The following is a 27,722-nucleotide window of genomic DNA, read 5'->3' on the forward strand; positions in this document are numbered from 1 at the left end:
GGTTGCTGGCCTGGACAATAGGGTCATAGATGAGCAGAAACCAAAAGACCTGTTTGCTCTGAATGGCAGTTGTGTGTTATAATAATAAGGGGATGCATGGCTGAATTCACCCCATGGCATTTCCTTCCTTACACAGAGATCCAGTGAAGGATTTTGGTTGTGCCATTGTGAAGAAATAGGAAACCTTTAGATTAAAGGCTTCTCATTTAGCTTCATTTAGTGCTACCAGACTTTTAAAGTAAGACTAGAGGAAAAGATTTGTTATAAATAACAATAATAAAAACACATTAGAAATGATCTGTCTATTCAGAAGAATGATGATAAAAAGTAGGATGGTAAAGTGATACACCTTCTGATAATTAGCCATATAATATACAGATAAATCATATAGTTACTATAATTTAGAATGCTTTCTCGGGCACATAGACAATTTCAATCGCAACATTTTCCAGAAAAATGGGATTTAATGTAGGCTATAGACAGTTACTTCTTTTTTATATAACAAAATTAAAATGTAGGCTAAATGTAATAAATAATGGTTTAACCTATTCTACGGTTAGGCTAAGGAATTATTCACCCCCTGAAACAAGGTATATGATTATTGATTACACTATGCTTATGGAAGCATGTACACACAATGCGAAAAGAAAATTCATAAAATATATAATCTATTTAATGTCCCACTGTATTATATTAAACCAATATAGGTTATAGAATAACTTGTGTAAAAATTCTCATTTGTTGAGATGCATAACAGCATAATAAAAAGATCGTAGACATAAAAATCATTCTCTAATATGATCACTAGATGGCAGAAAAAGATCAAGAAACATTGTCTAACATGTTTAATTCTGCAATGCCACAAACGTGCAAAAACCCTTTGCTCCAAATAAAAACTCATCTCACACACACACACACACACACACACACACACACACACACACACAGAGAGACAAGCCAACCGACAAAAGAAACAAAACATAACAGTTTAAAAGGTCCTGGCACTTCCGAACAAATTAAAATGTGATTTTCCTGCACACTCATTTTAATGTAGTAAAAGTTTACATTAATTCATTACAAAGTAATTTAAAATAAGTAAAAAATTGCAAACCTCAGCTCAGGGAATGAGCAGTAAACGAAGCACAAATATATTTAATGAGGATCAAGACGGAAGATAAAGCACTACCTGTAACAAACGTTATTAAACGAAATTGTTTATTATTTTCCCAAAATATATATATTTTTTGTAATCGTACTGGCTAATACCAGCAAATTCCAGGTTGAGAAAAAAACAAATGTAAAAACTCTAATAAAAAAAGGAAAGCGTTTGACACTGTGGTGAAATAGTTCAGTATCGCCTTATTAGAAGAGCATTGCGGTGCTTTAGGCGAAAAATTAAACCTAATTTTCAACGAAACGCAACCATTGTTTTCCTTTTTTTTTATTGAATTCCATAGAAATGTGAGGTAGCCTCTGTTTACCCACCGGACTTCAAACATACCATTCACTGTATTAGAGAGGCTGCAATAAACAGCTGAATAAAGCAGTGGCATGGCCTTTTTCTAGATTGACATGGTCAATATTTCCTCTTAAATGATTCATAAAACAAATATCTGCAAAAAAAAAAAAAAAAACGTATCTATTTCAAATTTTAAAAGAATGAATTGACAACACAGTTAGATATTTAGATTTGAACTCTTCACACTGAACACAGGCAGAGGACAAATACGAGTTCAGCCTCCACTACAGAGCTAGTCTTCAACATCGGATTATTTCACTAATAATAGACAAGACCAAAAGTAAGAACAATTTAAGAAACACTTGAACAAGAATTGAGGTATTAAAATATTAAATTTGTCAAGACAAGATGCTTTGAGTGACACAAACCATATAATATTGTTGTTTGTTCTTCAGTCAGCCAACGGCAAACCACAGTAAAACACAACATGCAATTCTAAATCGATATTTCACCTGTTTAATTTGTTTAATTTTGGGGATAGAGAGATGTGTAATTCACTGAACAGTCACCTCTCAAACAAAAATTACAAAAATTCTTCTTAGTATCAAACAAATGTCTGAAACTTCTTAAAAACAAAAGACAACTCCACTCGTACGTACACACTCACACAAACACGCACGCAAACAGAAATTAAGGTAACAAAAATTGGCATATTATTGACTGTGTTACTCAGCAATTGGTACAAGTCCTTGAACAGCAACTAGTGAGAGTTTAACAAGATCCAGGACCATATCCAATTAACCTGCAATACACAGAACCAGCACAGCTGAAATGAAAGAGCTTCCATTATTGGAAAGAGAATGTTTTGATACACAATGATCGAACAAATCAGAAATATTACAGTAGTTTTGATTGAATCTTGCCCTCATTCTGGATGCAGAGCTGAAACGCACTGTAACGGGAGGAATTCGTGACACTGGTGCAAACGCTCCCTCCAACATCAGATCAGATTTCTCTTGTCCCGATCATCATATTCTTTAAAATCAAATGACCCCTTACAAGCATCTTCACTCAGAAGTTCAATATATGACACCAGGTTTTGTAACCTTTGTGATCAAGATTATTGTAAAAACAGGGACTAAAATAACATTGGGGGAAAAAAGCCCTGCTTCCCAAAAAAAAAAAAGAAGAAAAAAAGAAGTTAAAAATAAGTCAGTGAAATGGTTTGAGTACAAGAACACTAGAGGGACAAATAAAATTAATTTTATTATCCTTCTTCAGGTGGACATTTACGTGTTTCTAAACAATAACGGCAAGTGAAAGTTCACACCGTTTGCTTTTCTAACTCACACAGACAGGTGCAAAAACATCATGAGTTTCTTTGAGTTCAAGAACCCCTAAACAACAACTGAGGAGAACAACAAAATAAAATGGTAACTTAACATTAGTTCGGTGTTATTTGCAACATAATAAAAATAACCACAAATGAAATCAATGTCCCCCCCACCAATTCACAATTCCAAGCAGGCCCACGGAGGCAGAGAGAGAGAGAGAGAGAGAGAGAGATGTGAAAGAGGGGGGGGGAGGTTGGGCAGTTGGTGTTCAGGGCTGGGCTCCAGCGGCAGTGGGCACTTGTGTGGCCATTGTGTTTGGGGCAGGGATGACGGGTGAGCCGGCGCTGATGTTTGCGATGTTGGGCTGTGTGCTCGGAGTCATAGAGGTGATGCCTGCAGTGCGAAAGCCACCAACACGTTTAGCCTAGTGTTTTGATTTCCTGCACACAGTCGAAGTCTGAATATCTCTATTAGTAACATTCTGTTCAAAAGCTTTTTAATCAAAAGATACGGTTTTCAAAACAATTTTGAATTAATAGTTAAAGTTTCACCCAAAAATAAACTATCATTTATTCACCCTTATGTCATTCCAAATCTGTACGACTCTTTTGCAGAACACAAAACTTAAAATATTTTTATAAATGTTTTGAACACCACTGACTTCCATTGGAACATTCCAAAACATCTTGTGTTCAGCAGAACAAGCCACAGGTTCAAAATGACACGAGGCAGATTATAATTTAAAAAACTAAAACTTTTAATTAATTTTTCCATCAGAGGTGAAGTGCTGAGGAGAAAGATAAATGGTTTACCTGCCATCAAGCTAGAAGAGCTGACCGGTGTGGAACTAGCAGCCATTCCTGCAGCCGGCGCTCCTCTGCCCTGGTCTTTAACTATGGGGTCTACACACAAAGAAACATGCCATATATGTTATCTCAAAATGAAGACAAATTATGACATGAAGTTTCCATCAACATGTACATTAATACCATCTGAAGCCAGTTAAACAGTTCAATGACACCTTTTAACTTGCATCTGGCAACTTCACTCAAACCAAAAACTATCTGTAAGAAAATGTTACTAACCCAGGCTCAAAAAATAAAAAGGATGGCCTGGGGCTAGTGTGCGAGTTTTATTTAGACCATTTGTCACTTGCCCTACCGTGTTTTGTAGTAATTAAATTCATATTTTAGTTTAGTTTATCATTGACATGTATTTTCTTCTTTTTTTTCTTACTTTTTTTGACCAGGATAATTTACAAGAAAATAAAGAGCAAAAGTAGACATGTAAATACTAGGGGTGTAACAATACACGTATTCGTATTGAACCGTTCGGTACGAGGCTTTCGGTTCGGTACGCATTACAAACCAAGCGATTCTGTGCGACCAAAATTTAGTTAGCAGTCGCGCTGACACCACAACGTTGCCCAACAAGCGGAACGAAACGGCGCTTATTTCGCGCTTCACAGACCGTTTACCAGTTTGGACCAATGTCAGTGCAGCGCGTTAGCGCGAGCCGATCTTGATCAAGCGACACTGTTACTACACAGTGCTAAGAGATCCAGTAAAGAAAGCTTTTGAATTAATCACTGAAGTAACTAACATCGCTGCGAGATCTAGTGAGAAGCATTCAAATTTCTTTGTTAGAATCTCTATTAGATCAAACAGCGCTGACGTGGAAACCAGGAGAAACATTGTGCCGTGAATGAACTAGTTAGAGGCTTTAATTCCACAAATCAGCAACATTCACCATGGATTTAATGTAGTAACACTAACTGTAACCATGGACGTTTGGCAGGAATAGTGAATTCCTGTGAATACTTCACACATCTTTTTACAGCACTTCAAAACTCAATCAAATAATGTTATTTTTAATGTGATGACCAAAACATTATTTGTTCATCCTTGAAAGATTACCCCCATTTATAAAACAAAGTTTCAAGATGTAGGAAAACTCACCCTTATTTAAAATAAAAAAATGTTTTAATAAATTAAAAATCAAGGAAATTTCTCTGGCATTTCTTTCTTTTTACTTTATCGAAAACATACCGTACCGTGACACCACTGTGTCATATCGAACCGTGAATTTTGTGAACCGTTACACCCCTAGTAAATACAAAGTATTTTGATCAAAGCTGATCAAATAGCTTTGAAGAATGCAGGACCATAAATTCATTGATTTACTCAACTGTATGTAAAAGGACATACAAGCATCAAACTCAGAAACTGGAAAGCATTCACAGGTTTCCAGGGAGTCAATTTTCAAAGTGCTAAACTCTGGGAACTCACAGAAGTAAGGGTGGTCCATGGCCTCGCGGGCAGTCAGTCGGGCCTGGTGGTCATAACGTAGCAGCTTGTCCAGAAAATCCAGAGCCTCTGTACTGACCAGGTGCTGATTCTCACTGTGCACAAACCGTTCCCATCTTTTCCGGGAGTGTCTGGGTGAATGAGTGAGATGTTAAAACGGTATAAATATGACTATACACACACACACACACACACACACACACTTCACTTTTATAACTAAAAATGAAAAAGAACGATGGAGGTACTAAAAAAAAAGAAAGAAAAAAAAAGAATACTTGTTTTAAATCAACTCTGTCCATCCTGTATTAAATTCATACCTGCCCAAAATGTCATTGAAGCGTGGGTCCAGCTCAATGTTATATTTGTCAATGTAATCATACAGGTCCTCTGTACCCAGTACCTTTGCAATCCGAACCAACTAAACAGAAACACAAGATCACATTAAAAAAAACTGTTCACAACAAACATTATAAAAGTAGTTTGGAGCAAAAATATATTTTTACAAAACAGCAAGCTTATGAATTCATCAGTCAGGTATAATGTGAATGACTGGACATCACTGCAATGCGTTTAGAATTAATGGTACAATATGTAAGAATTTTGTAATAAAATATCCCAAAATCACTTGGACAGTGTGATGTATTTCCTGCAGTTCTGTACTTACAATATCCCAAAAGTTCCCAAAGATTTTTAATTTCAGAGAAATTCAATTTTAAATAATTGGCCATCCCAGAATCCCTGTTCAATTGTCGCCTGTCACGAACGTAATATCCACGTTATCCCTTGTTTTTCGGCCGCTTGTTCTGCCATAGTAACCATGGCGACAGACGTGGACAACTGCATAGTGCGTAACGTCTAGCTGCACGCTGTTGTAGTTTCGTTCAAACATTATGGACCATGGCAAGCAGAATTTGGGAACTAAAACGAGGATCAATATCTGCGAAGCGTTTGAGATGCCGAGAGCTCCACATCCGCGACAAACTTCCACTTGACAAGAGCTCTTGCATGTACTTTATTAGACAGGTGAGAAAATGTACATAAGTAATCAGTTATATTGTTCAACATGATGAAATGTTAGAATATGATCTGTATGTTATTCTAATGTTGATCTAGCTTACTGCTAGTCTCATATAGCCAACAAACTAACACATAGATTAACATTATAACTTTTAACACACTCAAATGCAGTTTGGTGTGATAGTGTAACGTTAGACCAAGTGAAACAGCACTGCATTACCTTACAAATTTCACTCGTCTAATAAACTGACCTGTGCGAGTAGTAATTCAGCACTTGAGGGTAGTTCGGTAGAATTAAATGTCCTTATTCCTTTATATCCGCGAGGCTCGCAGGACTCGCGTCGCGCTGATATGTCTATTAGCAATTGTGCCCTACTTCATACCACAGTCATGATAAAAACATCAATGTATTCACTCATCCATTAATATTATTAGATCCATAGGCTTGACGACAAGTTCCATAATTCTGCAGGAAATTTTGCATCATCAATCTACGCCTTTGTTATTGTAAGAGGTTAGAGACCCCTAGTGGCGGAAAAAAAAATACATATTGTATCTTTAACAAGTTGAGGCTAAAAATGTATTAATAAAATGGTAGACCTGGTCATAGTTGTCATGTCCATGGAAAAACGGTTCCTTCCTGAAGATCATACTGGCCAGCATGCATCCAAGACTCCACATATCCAGACTGTAGTCATACATCTGGAGAGAGACCAAAAAATGTATTTGATAACTCAAAAATATCAACTGGAATTGTCATTAAATGTGAAAACCACAATTAAAAATCTTAAGTAGAGATGTCAATGATTCATGATTCAACTGACACAAGTGTTAATCATGCAATCATGTAATGCCCACCACTAAAACACTGATCTTAAATTAATGTAAAATATGATATATGTGCGGCAACAGTATCTGTTAATGGACACCATAGCATGCAAGAAGCTGAAAAATCGTACCGCAACATTAGATTAGCACACATGCATTCTATGTTGCTCAGATTTTTTTTAAATTCTGCACATGCCAAAATATGTAATAATTTGTGCGTGTAGTAACGATCGATTGTTAATAACCTTGAAAATTCACATCCCTTATCTTAAGAGACTAACCTGATAGTCCACAAGTAGTTCAGGGCCTTTAAAATATCGGGAAGCCACACGCACATTGTACTCCTGGTTTGGGTGGTAAAACTCAGCCAATCCCCAATCAATCAAACGAAGCTATAAAGGGAAAATGCATATTCAACAAATCAAAAAATTGGACTCAATCTATATACACATTAAAATTGCAATCAATTACTCACCCTTATGTCGTTCCAAACCCATAAGAAATTTGTTCATCTTTGGAACACAGAAGATGATATTAATGAAATCTTTGAGATTTCTGTCCCTCCATTGACAGTCCACGCAACTACCACTTTGATCTCTCAAAGAGATTGTAAAACGAATGCGTTGAATCGAGGGGTTTATCCAAATTAAATTGAGGTTTTTATTCACACATAAACATTCATCAGCGACCATAAAAAGCTCAAACGTGTTGCGTAGCACACGAAAATGAACCTCATTGGTTCTCGCACATCAAGCATGTTTGAGCTTCTGTTTGTTTTCCATATCTGATGTGTGCTGCTGATAAATGTTTATATGTGAATAAAATGCAATAAGTTCATCATTGAAAGCAACGGTGTCTCTTTAGAAAATTTGGACTAAAATGCTAAATTCATAATAGGGATGTTCATTTCTTTTTTCCCTAACCGACAACAAAGCTCGTTAACCGCTAACCGTCAAGACTATGTTGAATTACATTAGAATGGATAAAGGTCTGTGACCAATAAAAAATAAAAGTTTCCCATGGGTTTACTTTTACACGCGCAAATAGCAGCATAAACAACAGAAGAGCATGAGGATTCATCGTCACATCACGCACCTTCAGCGCTTCTGTGAACGGAGAAAAACAGAATAAAATCATATATATAAAAAAGGAATAAATACACTAAATATATTTCACTTAAATTAACAGATTAACAAAACGAAAAAAACTGCAAGTAGTATATGCTGAGTTTGTTCATTTTTGTGACACGCTCCACAAACAAGTTCACGGAAAGGAAGCCAAGACAGCATAATTTGTTTGTTTTTTTATTTTACAAAAGCACGTTTTATTTTTATTGTGTACACAAATAAAAATAAACCTTTTACAGTTCCGAATGACGTCTTTCTCTTAATCAGCAGGACCAGAGTATTTTAAGTCGTTTCTGCTGTCATAAGGAAACATTTCAAGTGATCACGCAGACCCCTCGCACATACACATAACATATCAGTTCTAGTATTGCTAATTAATCCAGCCAACCAAACATATAAAAGTTACACTGCTCAATTTAAATAGTCCTTAGTACAATCTGTGCCATTCAGCGTGCCCTGTAGAGTTACGCCAAAAACATTTTGCGCATGTTTAGAATGATGTTTTACATCAATATTAGAACGCGAGTGAAGTAAAAAGCTTATTTTCCATAAATAATGGATTAGCATGCGAATACAATCGCAAGTATGGAAAAAAAATTATTTGTGGCGAATGAGAGACGTAGGCTACGTGAGCCCAACGACGGTTTCGCTTTATAATTTTTTTGGGGGCTTAATGTTTATATTTATTATACAATTTTAACTCTTGTTCTCTTCTGAATACTTGTACTTTTTGAACTGTTTAACCGGTAGTTAATTAACTAATATTAGTAAACCAGTTAATTATGAGAATCCCTAATTCATACAAAATCTCTTAAATGAACGTTCTGAAGCTTGAAAGTGGTAGTTGCGTAGACTGTCAATGGAGGGACAGAAATCTTTCAGATTACATATCTTCATTTGGGTTTTGAAGATGAACGAAAGTCTTACGGGGTTTGGAATGACATGAGGGCGAGTAAATTATGACTTTTTGGGTGAACTAACCCCTTTAACATTCAAAAGTTTGGCATCAGTAAGATTTTCTTTTTTTTTAAAGAAATTGATACTTTCAGCAAGGACACATTAAATTGATCAGAAGTGACATTAAAGACTTTTACATTGTTACAAAACACTTTCAAATATATGCTGATATTTTGAACTTTCTAATAAAAGTATTATGAAAGCACCAGTTTCCAATTTTTTTTTAAAGAAATTAGAAGCACAACCGTTTTCAACAATGATAAATGTTTCTTGAGCACCAAATCAGGATATTAGTAGAGATGCACCGATTGCTATTTTTTGGCCGATTCCAATTTTATTTCTAAGAACTATAACTGACAGCATATACAAACAAAAACCTACTTTTCTTCAAAACAATTTTATTTTCTTAAAAACACGTTAAAAGTAATAAAATAAGAACAAATAGCAAACAACGGCACAAAAAATGCAATAGAATTAAGAGATATGAAAAAACAGTGCTTCAAGTCAGTAGGTATTCAGGTAAGAAATACTACAGAAATTAAAGTAATCAAATGTAAATTAAAACTGTCTAGTCTTCATTGTAAAAATTAAATACAGATTAGTGCTTACAATTAAAGTTACAAAAGTTACTTAGTCAAGAGCAGAGAGTAATTTTCTTTGTCTTTTGTTCTTTGATGAACATGATGACTGAGCAGCAGGAATATTAGACTGCTGTCACTTTAAGAGTTTATGCACAGATCTGATTTACTGTTACACAACAGATTACATGCGTTTTCTTTCTCAACTATTTACGTTCCAAAACTAACTGTTTTTAAATAAAAAAAACTCGCAAACACCAGCATTTTGACTATTTTGTGTATTTGATTTACACACATTTAAGAGCAGTAAGCCATTCATTTTGGTACTTGTGACTTATACGCTGTTTGAGAGGCAGCTTCATGTGTGCGATGATGGTGTGTGCTTATGTAGATCAGTGGCGCGTGTGCTTTTGGTGTAAGCGTGAAACCTGTGGGAATTTGTTAAATTATGACTGAAAAACAAGCACGATTTAATTATGCTCTCCTCGTGCAGCTGTAGCACTTCCTTCCCTCGGGGGTCAAAATTAACCGAAGCCCTAAAATTATACTGATTAATTTTCTGTTCAGAAAGCTCATTTCAGTTTGATAATGTTTTGTTTTTTTTATGCAATTTTTTGCAGATTGTGTTTTTTTATTTTATTTACCTCTAAATTACTAGATTTTATAAATAATTTAATTATCATCAAAAATTCATCAGCTCAAAAAGTCTCAAATTCGGTATCTCTGCGGATCTCTTGTGGGGAAACAAATATAATAGCCATTTAATGCTAGCATGAAATTGCATGACTCTTGCCACTAAATGGCCTATTAAAAATATTAAAATTATTTTTTGGTAAAGTTTTAGCATTTTTTTTATACTGAAGTGTCAGATATACCGGTAGTAATAAATCAAGTTAGTAAAGTGGACAGTTGGGAAAATATAAAAAGCAAGTAAAACCTTAAAGAATATTTATTTGAAAATGCTTTTTTTAAATTCAGAATTAAAGAAATGATGTTACAGCTTAAAAAAATGCCGTTATAATTTCACCATTTATTTTGCATTTGTATGTGTGAGGGGCAGGTTAGGGCTGTTTCTTCATTGTAAATGTGTTCAAATCAAACCACTTAATATATACGATTACTTTCATAATGCTGCATTGTGACTGACTTTTATTTGAAAACAAAAATTGCCCGTTATATGACTATCCATTCATTTAAATGGGAATTCCTAGGTGTTTGTGCATGTGGGTGCTCTGCCTTGGGTATGTTCTATAGTCTCATGCCTTCATTTGTGTGTGTATTCCAAGTTCAAGTGCGACAAAGTTCTTACACCTTGAACCACTCCAGTGAATACTCAATTTTTAAAAACTGGCAACAAAACGGACCAGTGATGGCTGAGCATGTGGAAAACTGGGTGATTCCGGACCCTGGCCCTTCGATCGGTGCATCTCTACATATTAGAATGATTTCTGAAGGATTGTGTGGCACTGAAGACTGGAGAAATTATTCTAAAAATACACCTTTGCATCACAGGAATACATTACATTTCAAAACACTGCTGTTTTTACTGCATCTGATCAAATAAATGCAGCCCTTGATCAGAATATGGGATTTTCAAATGCATTAAAAATAGCTTACTGACCCCAAACTTTTGAATGGTGCTGTACATATACATAAATAAACAAGCAATGCTCAACAATGTAGGGGATATTCTTAACTTGGGTGATACCTTTCTGTGCTCATGGTCAATCATAACATTGTGTGGTTTTACATCTCTGTGCATTATTCCCATACTGTGGCAGTAGTCGAGAGCCTGGGGATAAAAGAGCGAAGATAAGCAATAGATCCAACATCAGTGCAAACCAGTTGAGCTCTGTGTAAAGTTTCCACAGCAACAGAACATTCTTACTAATACTATGAGCATAACTCAAACTGTTTTGCCATTACAAATAAGCCAGCAAGGCAGATATTGGCTGGTTATGTTCCATGATATCGCTCTTGCAACAGGCTTAAATAATGGTAAGGTCAAAATGCGCCTTTGTACAGGAGGTACAGTGTGATCATCTCACCTTAAGAATTTCATACATGTAGAAGCGAATGTCATAGTCTGATAATGTTTGATACAGTTGCTGTGAAGAAAGAGAAACAGTTTACTACAACCTCAAATTAAATGCATATAAATTCTCCAAGGAGGGCCAACAAACAAAAACATCTTACCTTGAAGTCAGTGTTGTTAACATGCTCAAAAACCAGCGCTGGTGTTCGGGACTGTGGATGGAAAAAGCAGAATGTGTTTTAACCCCGAGGGCACACAAACAAACTTGCATATTTACTTTAAAAATTAATTAACTTTCCAAGAAAATACCAGCAAGACATTATAAAAAGGGTAACAGTTAAAAACACACCACCACAGTCCTAAAGTTAAGACTGACAGTTGAACTCCCAAATATTTCAATAAACTCACCACAGGATCCTTTACGATGTCTAAAAGCGTTATGATGTTGGGGCCTCCTCTCAAGTTCTCCAGAATTTTGATTTCTCGTTTAATTTTCTTCTTTTTCACTGGCTAAACGTACAAGGGGGGAAAAAACACCATAAATATAAACTGACTTATCTCCCGTCAAATCTTTCTGTGGTGTGAAACCAAAAATCAGATGATACCTTGAGTATTTTGACGACTACTTTCTCATTGTTAGTGATGTTTATGGCTTCAAACACTTCACTGTATTTTCCCCGGCCAAGCTTTCGCACTAACTGATAGTCATCCTGATTTCTGCATAATACAAACATACAACAGAGTACATACGATGTGAGTTTAACACTAACATGCTGAAAGAGTCAAACAATAATTGATAAAGCAGCACATTTGATCCAAGGCTTCAGAAAAGCACAAATACTTACATAAAAATGACATGTGCTGTAAACAGCCAATTTTCACATTTAATTGTTAAGTACTAAAAAATTAAAGAGAACAAACCCCCAGTCCACCACATGGGATTCATAGTCCCAGTACTCTCTGGGTCGCTGTGTGTTTACATCAGGGTAAACTCGAGAGCGACTTGGGACAGGGCCAGACATATTCTACACACGGTATTCCCTGAAACACCTGGAAAGACAAAAGTATAAAATACTGTGAGTTTACAGGAGGATCAGGAAGAGGTTTATCAAATCAAACAGCTTTGAATAGCACAGTAAATAAAAGCTCTGGATTGCATCTAGACCAGTTTTTTTTTAAAGTGAGATACAGGGCAGCAGGTCAAATGTTAAATCTGAAAAAATGTTCAAGTTTAAGTTAAATAAATTAAACAGGTAAATAAATAAAAGCTGATTAAAATAATTAAATGGGAGAATTAATAAATACAGTACGGTACAATAATTAGTAGACAAATATAGTAAAGTAACTAATAGAAATTAAATATTCCAAGTAATATTTTGACATTATTAATAGGATTACTTTTTTCCCACAGTACAAACTGGGTCTTTATACAAGAAACTAAACCGATGCCTTTTACATTTTAGAATATGGCCCATCGCATGAGGATGATCATAATTGGAGGTCCATGGCATCTAAAAGATTGAAAACCCCTGATCTAGATTCATTTCATAAAGTGTTAAGCATACTTATACATGTTGGTTATTACCTTGGAGGATTCCTCCAAGCAGCAAATGACAGGTGAAGCTGATGAAGGCAGATGTGATGACTTTGTGGTGGAGCATAGGCTACAAAATACATTAAATAAGCCTGTTAAGAAAGCTGATGATCAAATCAATTAAAAGTAAACCACTTGCATTTGAAATTCACTACAGTCAAGCACTACCTCACAAACAACCCACCTGATTGTAATTCGAATGAAAGAGGACATCCAGGAGCTTATTCAGGAGACACAGCAATCCTAAAAGTCCTTCCTCATGGCCCTCCAGATGCTGCAAAACACAAGGATGTTGTAAACTTTACAGACACCGCTGTGCAACATCAGCCTAGTATCAAAGTACTGATTTATGGAACAACGTCCATTAATAACAAACTAGGTTACTGTACTGCCAGATAGTCATTAGACTAACAAATCGCTGTTTGTGACAAGACGTGTGATCTTCCTGAATGAATTACTAATTATTAAAACCACATGTATTAGATTAATTAAAGCAGGGATTGTGGATAACAAACCCATTGGAATATAGATTTTTAAAAAGCCGAACTAGAAATTATATTTAAGCTCTAAAGCTTACATTATAAAGAGGAATACTAGTAAAATTTTCCTTAAATCGATATCTTGTTTTGAGGAGCCACGGGCCTGGTGACACAGCCGAAGAAATCAGTCTAGCTCACAGGACAGCTTTTCTGCATTCCCAACTTTATCCACATATAACACACATTATTAAATAACTACAAACAGGTCATATAAGCAATATAATTACAGGATGTCTCAATTGCATTATCAGCTTTCCTAACAGCTGTTAGTTAGCCAGCTAACCGCTAACTAGGCATAACGTTTGCCACGCCTAAGCCATTTCTAATTCATTTTACACATTTACACTCCAAATAGTTCGTTTCAATTTAAAACAAATTATAGAACCATAAATCACAATCACACGATACATGAACCCGGGGACACATATCACAGTGTTGTATCGCACAAATGCTGCTAGCTGAACGTGGCGCAACACGCCACATCAAAGCTAACGCCATTCGCACAAAAGATTAAACAAGCGCATTCAACGAAATGGATACCAATTCATAGTCATAAGAATTATAAAACATACACGAAGCTTATATTTGTGTTTAATCGGACCCGGAATTAATCCAGCCAGGTTATGTCGGTTTGTATCAAGAATACGGCGGGTTTAAGTGGTTAGCGAGTAGCACTGGCACGCGCTAACTGTGTCGCCTGCAAATACCATGAGATAAATTCACACAAGCATGTTTTAGTAGTGCGGTGCCTTACGCGTGTGTCCTTTTTTGAAATAATGCGAAAAGCCAGTAAACATAAGAATACAAATATCAGTAGGTCGTAAAAGCACACTGCATTACCTCTCGGCGTCTCCTGATAGACAATATGGCGGATGCTGCACAGGATAAAGGCTCCGTCTCATTACCTAGCGAGCTGCTCGGCAAGAACGTGTTGAATGCGCATGTGATGTCTCAAGATGCTGTCTACGTAGGCAGCTCACTAGTTTTTGAGTCACGGCTAAAAAATATAACGCGCAAAGTCGCAGACACAGACAGACCGGTTTCATTCTGTACATTCTGTATGTAGCTAAGTAAACGTGTGGATATTGTAGGCTGTAAAAAATCTTCGAATCTTAGATACAGACAGACAGATTGACAGAAAGTATCGTGAAGTTTCTTTCTTTCTTTCTTTCTTTCTTTCTTTCTTTCTTTCTTTCTTTCTTTCTTTCTTTCTTTCTTTCTTTCTTTCTTTCTTTCTTTCTTTCTTTCTTCCTTCCTTCCTTCCTGCCTTCCCTTTTTTTTGTTTTAATGTTTTGTTTTCTAGTGTTTAGGTGTGTATAACCTATTCAATTTCATATTTCTTCCAATTTGAATATTCATCAAATTTGTTTAAAGCAACCATAATGTTGAGCAATCAATTAATCCTTTTCATTTGTATTATTGCACAATAAATAGAATATACTTTATGATTTCATGAACAGTGGACCAGTTGCTAAGTAGTTAAAAAAAACTAAAGAAAGTTAACATTTAATCTGTGGTAAATTTCAGAGGAGACAAAAAGGAGTGCTGTCCTTTCCCCGTTTTTATAAATCTGTTGGCATTAACAACAAACAATATGTTGTTTGTTGACAAACAAAGAAGATAAAGGCAAGTTCTCAAGGAGAATGAGTGTAGAATTACTCTAAGATATAATTAAAATCCACGAACAGCTGTTAGGATTACAATTATACACCCATTAAATATACCCCATAGTTATTTTCCCTCTTTGTTCATTATTCCTTCTCTGATAGATCTTATGATTATATCACAGAGACAGCGTTTTATAAAATATAATGTATATCATAAACTAATAACATGATTGTGAGAAATACCAGAATGACATCCAAAGAGATAACATTAAAGTACTGTGGTATTGATCAATCTGTTTTTATTTATTTTTAATTAATCCAGATTTCACATATGTTCCAATTTCATAAAAAAAGAGAGCAATATTTACATCAATTCTTAACTTTTTTGTTTTGGTATTAAAACTTATCAATAATACAATCATTTCAACCACTGTAGATATGAACAGGGAACAATAGATCATTAATTATGGATCAATGTTTCATAATTATCACTAATACATCAATGTCAAATAGGCCACTGTAGAGATGATCAGAAAACAAATGGTTCAATGAACATTACTGTGGTGTAAGAGTGAAATGATACAGATCAGATCATAAATTGACCGCACGTGATTTCTTAAACACTGACACTACATCATCCAATGTCAAGGGTAATGACTTCAGCTCTGCTGTTTTATTCTAAAATATATGGATAAAGGAAACAACAAAAAGTAGACATTCCCATGGATGATGTCATCATACAAGGACTATGAATGAATGAGGTTTAGGATAAACCTGAGACGTGACGTGTAGTTTGAGCCTCACTCACCTGCCTGATCCTTTATCACACAAAAAAGAAATGTTTTTCTTTGATTATTAGTGTGCTGATCATATCAGTTTTCAGAGACATTCCGAGAATTATTTAGCCAACAACCCTTCAAAACATTCCAGATAACAAAAGTGACTAAAGAGGCTGTATGAAAGAGAAGCCCTTATATATGTGAGCAACAGCAACATTGAGCTGATTTATTCACACCTTTTTATAAATGGGATCCACTGTGGAAATAATTATCGAGTGTCATAACCAGAAATGCATACTTGATTAACTACTGATGTCCTGTATTAAAGTTCACCTCTAAATTGAAGTGAGCTTGGCATGTTGTCTATTCTCCTGCTGTTATTTCAGTAGATAAACATGAGAGATTAAGTGAATATAATTGGAAAATAATTTAATCCATAAAATGTGCTTATCCTTCTCATAGTCATTAAGACGCAATTACGCAAAGATGCTCTTTTATTAGATATTTCTTTAACAATTGCTTCACTAGCTTTTGCTTTCAAAGGTAGAGAAATGTGACATTATCCCAGATCCAAAGTCTTTCATATCCAAAAGGGAAGCAGATTAATTACGCATGTGTGAGATCATTTCAGTACCAACACAGATTCGTTACATTTTTTTCCTCCGTTGGTGTCTATATGACCACTAGTTAGGCAGAGATCCTGTTTCCATTTCATTTCCCATTATATGACCAACACAAAGTAGTTTTGGCCTCACTCTGAAAAGTTCATTCTGTAATTCTAAAGTGTCCACAGTACAACTATGTATCTGAGAAACAGCCACGTGTGAGCACTGAGCGCAAACAACAACAAATAAATAAAACTATTGAAATTCAAAAATGCTGTATATGTTGCAAAATATCTATCATTTGAAGCATGTAGTGTGAGGACTCCCTCTTGTGGTTGCTGATAAATTAAGACAAATCTACAGATCTACAAGTGCGCTCACTCATGGATTTCTCTCAGTTCATTGGTGCACTTCTGCGGCACAACCGGGTGTCAGGAAAGCTGGGGGTTTTTTTTTCTGAGTTTTAAAGTGTTCTGAAAGCAGCTAAAACATCCAAAAACCTGGAAGTCATGTCAAAGTGTGCTATGTTATCCATCTAGATGCCCACAGTTCTATTAATAAAGAGCCAGTGGTGTAAAACTCGAATCCCAGAGTAGATTCATGATACAAGGTAGAAAAAAAACAACAAGGTTAAACCACTCACTCGCATCCCCAAAAATGTAGAGCAACATGCATTCTGAAACTTCAAAATGACAAAAGAGAGACAGAGAGAAAGACAGGGTAGTCAAGCAGTTTCACACGAAAGCGCGAGTATAACAACCGTGATTCTGTTGAGGCAGGTGGACATGATCATCTTTGGATTGTGTGCTGCTGGTACAGTGTGATGGCTGGTAGCGTTGAGTGTGTGCGAATATGCATTGGCGTGTGTTTGTGTTCACAATTCATTTGTGAACACACAGAGGATAGGGGTTTTGTGTGTAAAGACAAAATTCAAGAGGCTCGCCTTTCACAGCCCTGAGCTGGTAAAGACCCTGTGTGTAGGGGTCTGACATAAACACCAAAAGGGGGTTGAATACCCCCTCCTGAAAAATAGCAAGAGTTCAAATGCACTAGGTTGGTAATTTAAGTCTGGTTTAGTCCATGTGCGACTTGCTCCTTCAGATGCAGGCAAGTGAGACCAGATCACATTATGCAGCACTTGCTTTTGTGGTTGTGTGGGTCTTTGAAACGCAGTCTTTGTTTGGGGCGGTACTTCTCCAAGTACGTCAGCTGCTTGCTGTTGATGGCGCCCCGGCGCTTTCTATGTGAAAAAAACAGCGACAACAAATACCCATCAGTTATATTAATGTGTGTAAAAAAATCTGTGATTTTTAATAATATTAATGATGATTATTATTACTACTATGTGTACCGGTATATACACTAAGATGTTCATGTTAAACAGGCGTTAAACTGTGAGTACAGTTCATAGCGGGTCGATGGCAACCAATCATCATCGTCACCATTCTAAGTCATTAAGAGCTACATATATGTAATATATATAAATAATAAATTCATTTTTTATTATAAATGTTTTTTTTTTTTTTACGTAAACACACATACACACACTATTTAATTTATATACACATGTTAAATTAACTAAATGAACATGAAGACCTGCCTGGAACTACTTTAGCCGTGCGGTTCCCTGAATATAATTGCACACCTCAGAACATTCATCAACCAATCAGATTCAAGCATTCAACGGCCCTGTAGTATAAGTTTTGTTAGCTGTAATGTACACTCACTGTCTGATGAACTGAATGGCATCCTCATATTTCATCCCGCTCTCTATAAGTGCCAGAGCCACCAGCACCGGAGCCCTGCAACACACACACACAGATAGTGTTTAATACCAGGAAACACCATCACCCCAAACAGCTTGTGTGTGCACGAGCCCCCCAGAAACAATAGGCTTCCAGGAAAAGCGAACATTTAACCCTTCTCAGCAAGGATACTACCTAATGGATGTGAGAACAGGTTTGCAGTTATATGTTACATTTTTGTGAGTGGCAAGATGCATTATCCTACTACTTACCTTACCGTCTGTTCATCACACAAAGCTATTGTATGGCTTCAAGACTTAATATAGTGCACATGTCATGGATGAAAAATATATGCTGTTCATTTGTTCATCATTTTGGAGCTTGACTACTCTTTTAGACAAAATAAAAATGAATGGGTTTTTGGGCTGTGGAAACCAATACATTCTTCAACCTTTTTCCAGGTTTGGAACAACATTAGGGTGAGTATGAAACAGAATTTTCAGTTCACTTTAATGACATTTATTGGGATGTTTATGAATTTCAAGCAGCCTTCTAATCATTTACAGAGCAGTTAAGTCTTAAACGTCTTTTATTCTTTAAGAGAAAAACCCTGAAAGTCATTACGTGCAAATCCCATATTTACTAAAACACAATACATTTTTATTTGAAGAGTGTTCCGTCCCTGTCAGAGACTTTGTCTATTTTTACCGTTTGGTACAGCTTTCAAGTCTCCACTGAGTGTGCCCCCTTCCAATGCGTAACAACACAAACTTAGCCTACTAAAGCAAACACTGGCTCCCTGTCAAAAACTGCTGAGGGCTCCCATAGGATCTGCAACCTACGTCAGAGAGGCTGGTGCTTAACTTGTCGGCAGAAGCGGTCAGGGGTCAAAGTGGGAGGAGGGCAGGCAGGGTAAACCGGACTGTCATTAGCCTACCACTCCAACAGAACCGCCGTATTTGACCGTCTAGCTCGACATTTTGACTGCCGCAACTTAATTAAAGTCTGTGTGTTTTGACAGCTGACAACAGAAGAGGGCAACACTGACACTACACCAGGATTCTATACTGAAAAGAGAGACGGAAGAGCAATTAAAAGAGCTGCTTATCATCAGCTTCCCGCTTCGTCTTCAGACGTCAAGCTTTGTGCCTCGAATAATAAACATGGATTAATATTGTGTGTCCGTGTGGACGGTTGGTTTTGGCACACATTGGTCAGGCAGAGAGAATGGGTTTGACCTGGAGAGGACGCGGGCCAAGAATGAGAGGCCTGTCGCTGAGGGGTATTTGGGGTAAAGCAAAAAAAAAAAAAAAAAAAAAAATTATGAGAAACCAAATGTAAACAGTAGAACTCAAACACAACACTAACACAAGCCAGCTTAAAGCTCTGCCAGAGATATTACACAGTACACACAATCCATGATTGCATTCTGAGGGAAAAAGAGCAACAGATCCTGGGAAAGGCTGTTGATATGTTTGAGAATTTTTGTAAGAGAGAGAAACGAGCCACATAAACCCTGACCCATCAAATTCAGATGAGCATTTGCACGTCTACAAGTTCTGAACAGCCAAAACTGCAGGCTGGGAAATTACTAGGACTACATGGAATCTGCGCCTGCAGAACACCGTAGAAAGCTCAGCAGATTTCCATTTGAACCAATGTTATTTTACTATTATTTATATACTATTATTTCATATTATTTTCAATTTTATGTTTTCAGTTTTTTTTTTTCATCTCAAGTTTTAGCAATTTTGCGTTTGTCACTTTATTAGTTTTATTATTTCTATTTATCTTCATTTTTATTAATTTCAAAATATATATATATACTTAACAAAAATTATGTTTTCATTTTAGTTATCAGTAAAAACATTGATTTGAACAGCCTAAATTCCAAAATTGTTCACAAAATTTGTTGTTGTCGTCGTTGTTATAATAGCATTTTGAAAGGTTTAACAAACCAGGTGTCTTACTAGACCAATTTTCAATCAGAATAATCATTTACATTTACGAGTGTAACAGACATAATTCCTGGAATATTAGAGCAAAAAAAATTTTTTTGGGGGAAAGCACACTGATTTAGTGTGTGCGCAGCACTGGTTTGATTAGGTTAAATTTGTTCCATTTTAACATACCACATAGGTGGCTATATAGCCTTGGACTTAGCAGCACGTCTGTGATAACAGGATGAAGTGATGTGATGCTGTTCTCCTTCACTCACCGGCCCAGTCCGGCCACACAGTGCACAGCCACACAGCAGCCAGGATCCTCACAGAACTTATTCTTCAACAGACTAAGCCAGTCATCCACAATCTTAGTAGGAGGAGGTGCACCGTCATCGAATGGCCAATCCTGAGGGAGAAAAACAGAAGGATGAGTTCATATCTATTAGAACTATGGATAACTATACGTCTGTATGTTACCAAGTTTCCCCTTGAAAGGGAAAGACTCGCATAGAGAGACAAAATAGCAGATAAGAATGAAATAAATGAATCGGGTCACCACCAGCAGGTGGTGCTCTATAATGCTTCAGAGTGCATCATCTCAGATTCACAGCAGCTTGCGAATCCCTTTGATGATTCCTGTGTGATTTTTACAAGTTCTGCAACAGCAAACATGGCACGTTCTCTCGTCCTGTCAACTCCAGCACTTCAATCAGATCTGTCACTAACAGCTCGATTTAACACCATGTGCAAGAGCTGAATCATCAGAAATATTATGTAAGAGAGAAAGAGGGAATTATCACTAAGACATTGCATTCAATAAGCTGTTTTATCAAAGTCTTTACATATTTAAAGGGATGGTTCACACAAAAGTGTTGCAAAAATACAATCTGCAGAAGATCTCCTTTATGCTCAGCAGAGAAATAAAAGTCAAACAGGTTTGAAATGACTTGGGGTGAGAATGATAAGTGAAGTAACTCTTTAAATTTGTACATTTCTCATGTTCTTTACAATTTTATGATTTGACCTGTGGTTTGATAATCACATGCTCTCTATGCTTCAGAGAAACATTCTGAGTTTTGATAATTGCGTCAACAGATCAGAACAAACACATTCAGTCTAGGCACAATCTGACTCGCATGCAGATATTAAAAACTTTTTTTCTTTCATGGAAGACTGAACCTGAATAATGTATTAAAAGCACAAATGTGCTGGGTCAAAATGCACTGAAAAACAGAGCATGGTGTTCTGAATCGCTGCCTTCTCAGAAAAGGGGACATTTATAGGGAGCGAGTTGATGAGACCATTTTCTACGAGGACCGTCTATGAGAATCTCCTGGTTTAAAAATAACAATTTAATCCACTAAGAGGTTAATAGGCCCCTCCTTGTCTGGTATGTCAACAGTAGGCTATTAATTCCAGGAGTCCATTCCAAGATAGAAGTGCTCTGTACTCTTGCCAGGGCACACCGACTCCAGAACCAGCAGTGTGGGGCCTAATTGTGGAAAATGCCCTGCCATTTTCCTCGAATCGGATACCTGCTATTCCTCCAGCAACTCGAGCCTCTGCTTACAAGAGAGCAGGAGAGGTTTGAGACACCTGTTTGCTGTCAACCAACACTTCAGTTTCATTACTTCCTTTAAAGGGGGCCTTGAATTTAAAACTTAAACTTTGGAGAATTAGATACTGACATAATGCACACAAATGTCAAAACATCCGTTTTCTCATTTAAAAAAAACATGTTGTTGGTTCATGATCTTTCATGAATTATAAAACAGTTTAGATGGTTGTTTCAGTACTAGGATTTATACTTCTTTATGATTTATAGTATATCTAGATTTTTTACTATTTTATACTTCTGTGAGACAAATGGAACCCTTAACGTACAAATCTACACTGAAATGACACCACACAACCTATCATCAAGTTCACAGAACCTCTCTGATCCAATGGTGTAAAAATGTGGAGGAGGACTGTTTAAATCCATCTGGAGTTGATTGAAATGGAGAGGAAATCCCATTCCATGTTTTGACCCCCTGCAAAGCCATTGCCTCATCACCTCTTATGAAGAGCAGAAGTGGGGGGGAAAACCCCACAGTCCACAAACAAAAAAGAGAGAACAAAAAGCAAAGGAAAGATAAGTTAAGCACCAAAGGAAAGAGTCTCAGGTTGACTCCGCTTGAGAAGTGCAAATACTATGCCATTCAAATTATAGTTTGAACAGTCTGACATATGAAATTATATATCAATAATGAGAGTTTGAGCAGAATGTTTTTCTGAACAATGGTAGACACTTTTCAATTCTATTTTGCGCCATAGCTAATGGTGCAGCAATTACACATTTCCCCTTTAAAGGTAAAGTATATTTTTTTCTAAATGTAACACCTTTCTTCTACACCAGCTGAAAAATACAATGACAAGACAACTACTACATTCAAAGACAAAATAAAAGTTTCAAAGGTCCTGGATAAAAATGCAATGACAACTATACTAAATTCAAAGACAAAATAAAGTTTCAAAAGTCAGGGGTTGCTAATTTTTGGGGGATTTATTACGGTCTTTGAAAGAAGTCTCAACTAAGCTGCATTTATTTGATCAAAAAGAAAAATAAATTACATTGTGAAATGTTATTTAAATTTAAAATAGGCCTAACTGTTTTCTATTTTAATATTCTGTAAAATAAAAATGTATTCCTGTGATAGAAAAGCTGAATTTTCACCAGCCATTAATCCAGTCTGTCACATGATCCTTCATATCAGAAATCATTTTTTTGTTATGGTGCTGGTTAAGAAACATTTATTTTTATTAACGGTGTAAATAAAAAATTTGTGGAAACTGTGATCACTTTTAAACGTTGAACAGCATTTATTTGCAATAGCAATCTTTTGTTAAATTATAAATGTCTGTATTGAACTTTTGATAAAAAAATTATGCATCCTTCCTGAATAAAAGTATTAATTTCTTTCAATCTTTCTTACCTCAAACTTTTGAACAGTAGTGTAAATGTTTTTTCTTAATCTGAAAAAAGCTTTACCAAACTGTCTTTACTAAAAATACTTGATTTTGTAAAAAAAAAGAAAAAAAGAAAAAAAAGAATTACAGTTTTCTTCTTCTTCATATGACAGCATAAGTAAGCCATTTGTAAGTTTATTTCCTAGAAAAGTATAAACACTGTGGCTCTAGGGTACAATCAAAACATTGCTCTGTTTGTTTAAGTATCCTGACCAGCATGACAACAGCAACACTGGCTCAACCAATGGCATTTGTTTGGGGCAGGTCTATCAGTTTTGTTCCAACCAATAGCAGGCAGGGGAGTATTCTGCAAAACCCATTTGAAAATAGTCATTATTTTTGATATTCCGTTTTGTGACACTACAGAAAAGTTCACATTTCAGCTTTAAGTAACCAAGAACACTATTCAAGTTTATCCTCAGTCTAAAATCTTGTTGAGGAACAGCTAAAACAACTAAACAAAAGCACCAAATCCTGATGAATGCATTCATGTTTTTAACAAGCTCCGTGCTCTTTTGAAGGAGAGCCATGGACTGAAGCTTTACATCTTGTAAAAAACACACAGCAGCAATGTTTCAAAAAGGCTCTGTGTTTAAGAGTGTTTCTCTCTTGCGGAAACTGACTTTTCTTTTGATGGCACCATGGAGGAAGTTGATTTACATAACTGTGCTTCTGCTACGCTTCTCATGCATGTTACAGTTTCTAAAAGTAAAGCCTGGGATGCACCAAAATGCTGTATAAATTCACTATGACCTCAGGTCAATCTAGGAGGCTTAGACAGCTACATTTCTAGAATTCTTCTAGAAGCCAAAGTTAAATATGTAGCATCATGTATACGTCTTATCATTTAATGAGAAATTCAACTGAGTAAAAGGGCACAAGGGTGTATGAGTCTTAATAAAAAGCTCAGATGGAGATAGATCAAGCTCCCCTCTGGCTGCCATGGTAACGGGGAAATGTTGACGAGCCAAACTGAAAACACATGTGGATGTTGGATTCAAGTAGTTTAAAAAAATAAGGTGAAGGCAGAGAAAGATATGATGTTTGGCAGAACGTTATAGGATTGAATCCTCAAATGCAGAGCTCCCTCCGGAGCACCAGACAAAAAAGCAACCTCATCTCACTCCACTTGACATCATATCACATGACTGGGCAGTCAATTTGTACAGCATGTGTTCCAGAAATATAGAAGCGCTGCAGGGCTGTGTAGATGTGGTTTCTGCTGACCAGAACAAACCTCATCCTACATATGAATTCAGACAGTCTTTACTTGATGTCAGAGGAAGCCAATAACCTTCATTAGAGTACACCACTAATTACAGTAGCATCACTGCAGTAAGGCAGAAGTGTTAATTAAAGTACAGATGGCATGGAGTGACACACTCATGATCAGGAAACTGTCCAGGATTATAACATTCAGGTGACAGTGAGTGTGTCACACACACACACACACACACGCACGCACGCACGCACGCACGCACGCACGCACACGTTCTAGTACAGAAGGTGCAAGATGAAAATGCATCTAAAAACAAAAGGCAGAAAAGCCAAGAAAATTATCAGTGCTAGTATTACACTGAGAGAGTCAATTACATAGTCAATCTATAGTTTCTAACTAACACAATACAAGAATTTTAACTAGACTTTGACTGATAGATTTTTATGATAAATTTGGATATTGATTATTTTAATGTAAGTATCCAATAACTGGTTTTATTTCTGCTCTGACAAAATTATCAATCTAACAAATAATAATAAAAAAAGAAGAATAAATAAATAATTTTAATAATTTTATGTCACTTAGGACAAAGTGGAATGTTTCCAAAAGTTAATTTGGAACACGATTTTGGCATTTATCGGTAGATCTATTAAGGAATCGATGACAGTGTAGAAAAGCATGAATATAAAAAAAATATTGGCGATTATCAGTCTATCCATCTAGTTTTCGCATTACTCAAAACCCATGTCTAAGTTTTCAAAAATAAAAATGAAAGGACTGTATAGGAGGCGGCAAAGGAGAATTTACTTATTTGTAGTATGACAAAGAAATATATCTCACCATGACAGTAATTCCGTCCTTTTCCAGAGGTGTCTTATCATATGTGATTTCACACACACGCACTACTGTTGTTGCCCCATACTTCTTCAGATCCTGAGGAAACAAGTTTTGGATTTTTAACAAATGTTTTTCATTTGTTCTTGCTTGCAGTCCATTTATCTGCAGCAATGAATGTCACATCACAGTAATTAGTGACTCTTTCAGAGAAGAATGTTTATGATCTTTCATATCTTAAAATGATCTGTTGCATATGATTGAATGGTCTCTCACCTCAATGAAGCTGCTTAACGTTGCATTGGTTGGGTTGTGCGTGATAAGGAAGCGCATGTTTTTGTAGCAGACCTCGACAGGAGCCGGACGGTTCATCTTGGTCATGCTGGTGTCCCTCCACTCTACAGTAAACACAGCACCCAGTCCGGGCCAGAATCCACAGAGCTCCACTCACAGTACGGCACTACTCTGACCTAGAGCAGTGCTACAGCAGATCACAGTGAAGGTGTCCGGGATTTGTAGGATCCTCCGTGATAAATCACTACTAATCAGTATATAAAATTTGCCTTTCTGGGAAGTTAGAGGCCACAAGAGTCTTCCTCTTCAAACAAATTGGCTTCTTCCTCTTGATACTCTGGCAACTAGACGGGTGGAAAAGTGTCCGGTAGCTAAATGCCAGGTGCCGCGTTGCCAGTTAACCCATTTGGCGCACAACAAAGTGGTCAGTCAGAAAGACCAGCAAGAGAAGAGCAGAGAAGGCGTTTCTCTGGACATTCAGGGACAGATTCCGGGCGTATCCACCCGTGATCATGCGATGCGATGTTGGGCGTGGCAGTAATCACCGCTGCCCTGCCGGAACTCCATTAACAAACAAGAAGCTGGAGAAGAAAGCTGTTAAGAGAACAAGACAGAAAGAAAAACTCATTTTAGACGATCACATACCAATCCATTCATATACATTTTTTATTTATAATTGAATAGGGGTGTCACGGTACATGTATTCGTCCCGAACAATCATGTATATAGTCGGACAACGAATACAGTCAAAGGCGATCCACACTCCAATCCAGAAGGGGGGGCATGAGCGGTAATGCAACATGGTTTGCTAATAACCGCCACAACAAAGAGACAAACCATGCCCAAACCCAAAACATTGCCGTTTCTCAATACCAAGTACGCAAAGTTCGGTTTTGTGTCCTTGGTAGTTCAGACTTGCCAAACAAGTTTGGTGATTCTACAAATGGTACAGCAGTGTTCTTGATAACGTCACTCACCTCGCCTTTGCTACTCCAGTTATCTGTATGTATATTTACAATAAAACGAAACCGTACACCAATATAATATAATATACTATAATACACTGTACTCTTGCATTGTCAATACAAAATCTGGACCAAATAATTGACCGTTCGCAAAACCCCGCCCTCTAACGGTTCTCGTCCAATCCTAGCTCAGCAACTGTAACTAAGGAGAAGGACCTCCGTCAAACATTCCGATTTCAGCAAGATAGTGCAACGATGCGCCTATGGCAGTGGGGTCTGCACGGGCTTAAAACTTGCTGTATTTTATGATTGCTTGCAACTATACTAAAAAAATAGGCTACATGTACAAACACCGTTTCACTACGGCACTGCGGCCCCCTCATCAGTCAGCAAACAAGAGAAAAAAAAGAGAAAAAGCACGGACTTACTAATTAGGACACAACTTTGATGTGGTTGAACAGGTCACAGTCACAAATTCCTCTGGAACTCAAACATTAAACTTCAAAACAAAGTTCGCGCAGTTGCACAACTATTTACACAAATATATATTTCTCAGTCGGCTGAGTCATGAATGAAGAGAACCGCATCGAGAGTTGATGGTTTCAGCGCGTCCTCTGATTGCAGTGTTGTGACTGAAATAGCGCGCGCGGCGGCGGGAGCACATGCACAACACAGTTTTGTAAAATGATATATGATCAAATAAAAATGATTGATATATAATTTTACAAAACTGTTTAGTGCATGTGCTCCCGTGCGCTATTCTGTCTATACTTTCTGTCGTGCCCTGGAGGATATGTCTGCTGCATTACTCCAAAACCAATCACTTAATGTATGGAGCTCAACCCAGCCATGTGTCTGGTTCTCAATTGTTTGACGGGCGTAGTAACAATAACTAAGGGGCGTGGCTTTTGCGAACGGTCAATTGATGCACCTCCTCATGGAAATAAC

At 36.7% G+C, this 27,722-nt stretch overlaps 2 protein-coding genes across 13 annotated transcripts in view; both read right to left on the reverse strand.

The window, feature by feature from the left end:
• Window positions 1-1,961: 1,961 nt before the first annotated feature.
• csnk2a1 (casein kinase 2, alpha 1 polypeptide) lies at window positions 1,962-14,882 on the reverse strand. 4 transcript variants are annotated; one of them, XM_079626861.1, is made up of 15 exons: window positions 14,615-14,882; window positions 13,420-13,509; window positions 13,227-13,305; window positions 12,563-12,691; window positions 12,247-12,358; window positions 12,050-12,151; window positions 11,803-11,853; window positions 11,655-11,714; window positions 11,315-11,398; window positions 7,226-7,336; window positions 6,717-6,818; window positions 5,417-5,517; window positions 5,082-5,230; window positions 3,606-3,695; window positions 1,962-3,186 (listed from the first exon to the last, which is right to left on the reverse strand). In XM_079626861.1, exons 4-15 carry the CDS (start codon window positions 12,661-12,663, stop codon window positions 3,062-3,064), a joined length of 1,188 nt encoding a protein of 395 aa, XP_079482987.1. In that variant the 5' UTR covers window positions 12,664-12,691; window positions 13,227-13,305; window positions 13,420-13,509; window positions 14,615-14,882; the 3' UTR covers window positions 1,962-3,061. The 4 variants fall into 4 exon arrangements, with proteins under 4 accessions (XP_079482987.1, XP_079482989.1, XP_079482988.1 ...); XM_079626863.1 differs by having other exon boundaries at window positions 1,962-3,250; window positions 14,615-14,807; XM_079626862.1 differs by having other exon boundaries at window positions 14,529-14,625.
• A 781-nt stretch (window positions 14,883-15,663) lies between these two features.
• The window catches only part of ptp4a3b (protein tyrosine phosphatase 4A3b), a 28,291-nt gene continuing 16,232 nt past the window's right edge, over window positions 15,664-27,722 (reverse strand). For all 9 annotated transcript variants that reach the window (XM_079626870.1, XM_079626872.1, XM_079626871.1 and 6 more), the window contains 5 exons: window positions 25,792-26,403; window positions 25,522-25,614; window positions 20,729-20,859; window positions 18,493-18,567; window positions 15,664-18,005 (listed from right to left, as the gene is read on the reverse strand). In XM_079626870.1, coding sequence (XP_079482996.1) covers window positions 17,888-18,005; window positions 18,493-18,567; window positions 20,729-20,859; window positions 25,522-25,614; window positions 25,792-25,896 — 522 coding nt within the window. In that variant the 5' untranslated portion in view covers window positions 25,897-26,403 and the 3' untranslated portion in view covers window positions 15,664-17,887. The remainder of the gene's footprint in view (window positions 18,006-18,492; window positions 18,568-20,728; window positions 20,860-25,521; window positions 25,615-25,791; window positions 26,404-27,722) is intronic.

Source organism: Phoxinus phoxinus (genome assembly GCF_949152265.1).
Source record: "Phoxinus phoxinus genome assembly, chromosome: 10".
In the NCBI taxonomy this organism is placed as follows: Eukaryota; Metazoa; Chordata; class Actinopteri; order Cypriniformes; family Leuciscidae; genus Phoxinus; species Phoxinus phoxinus.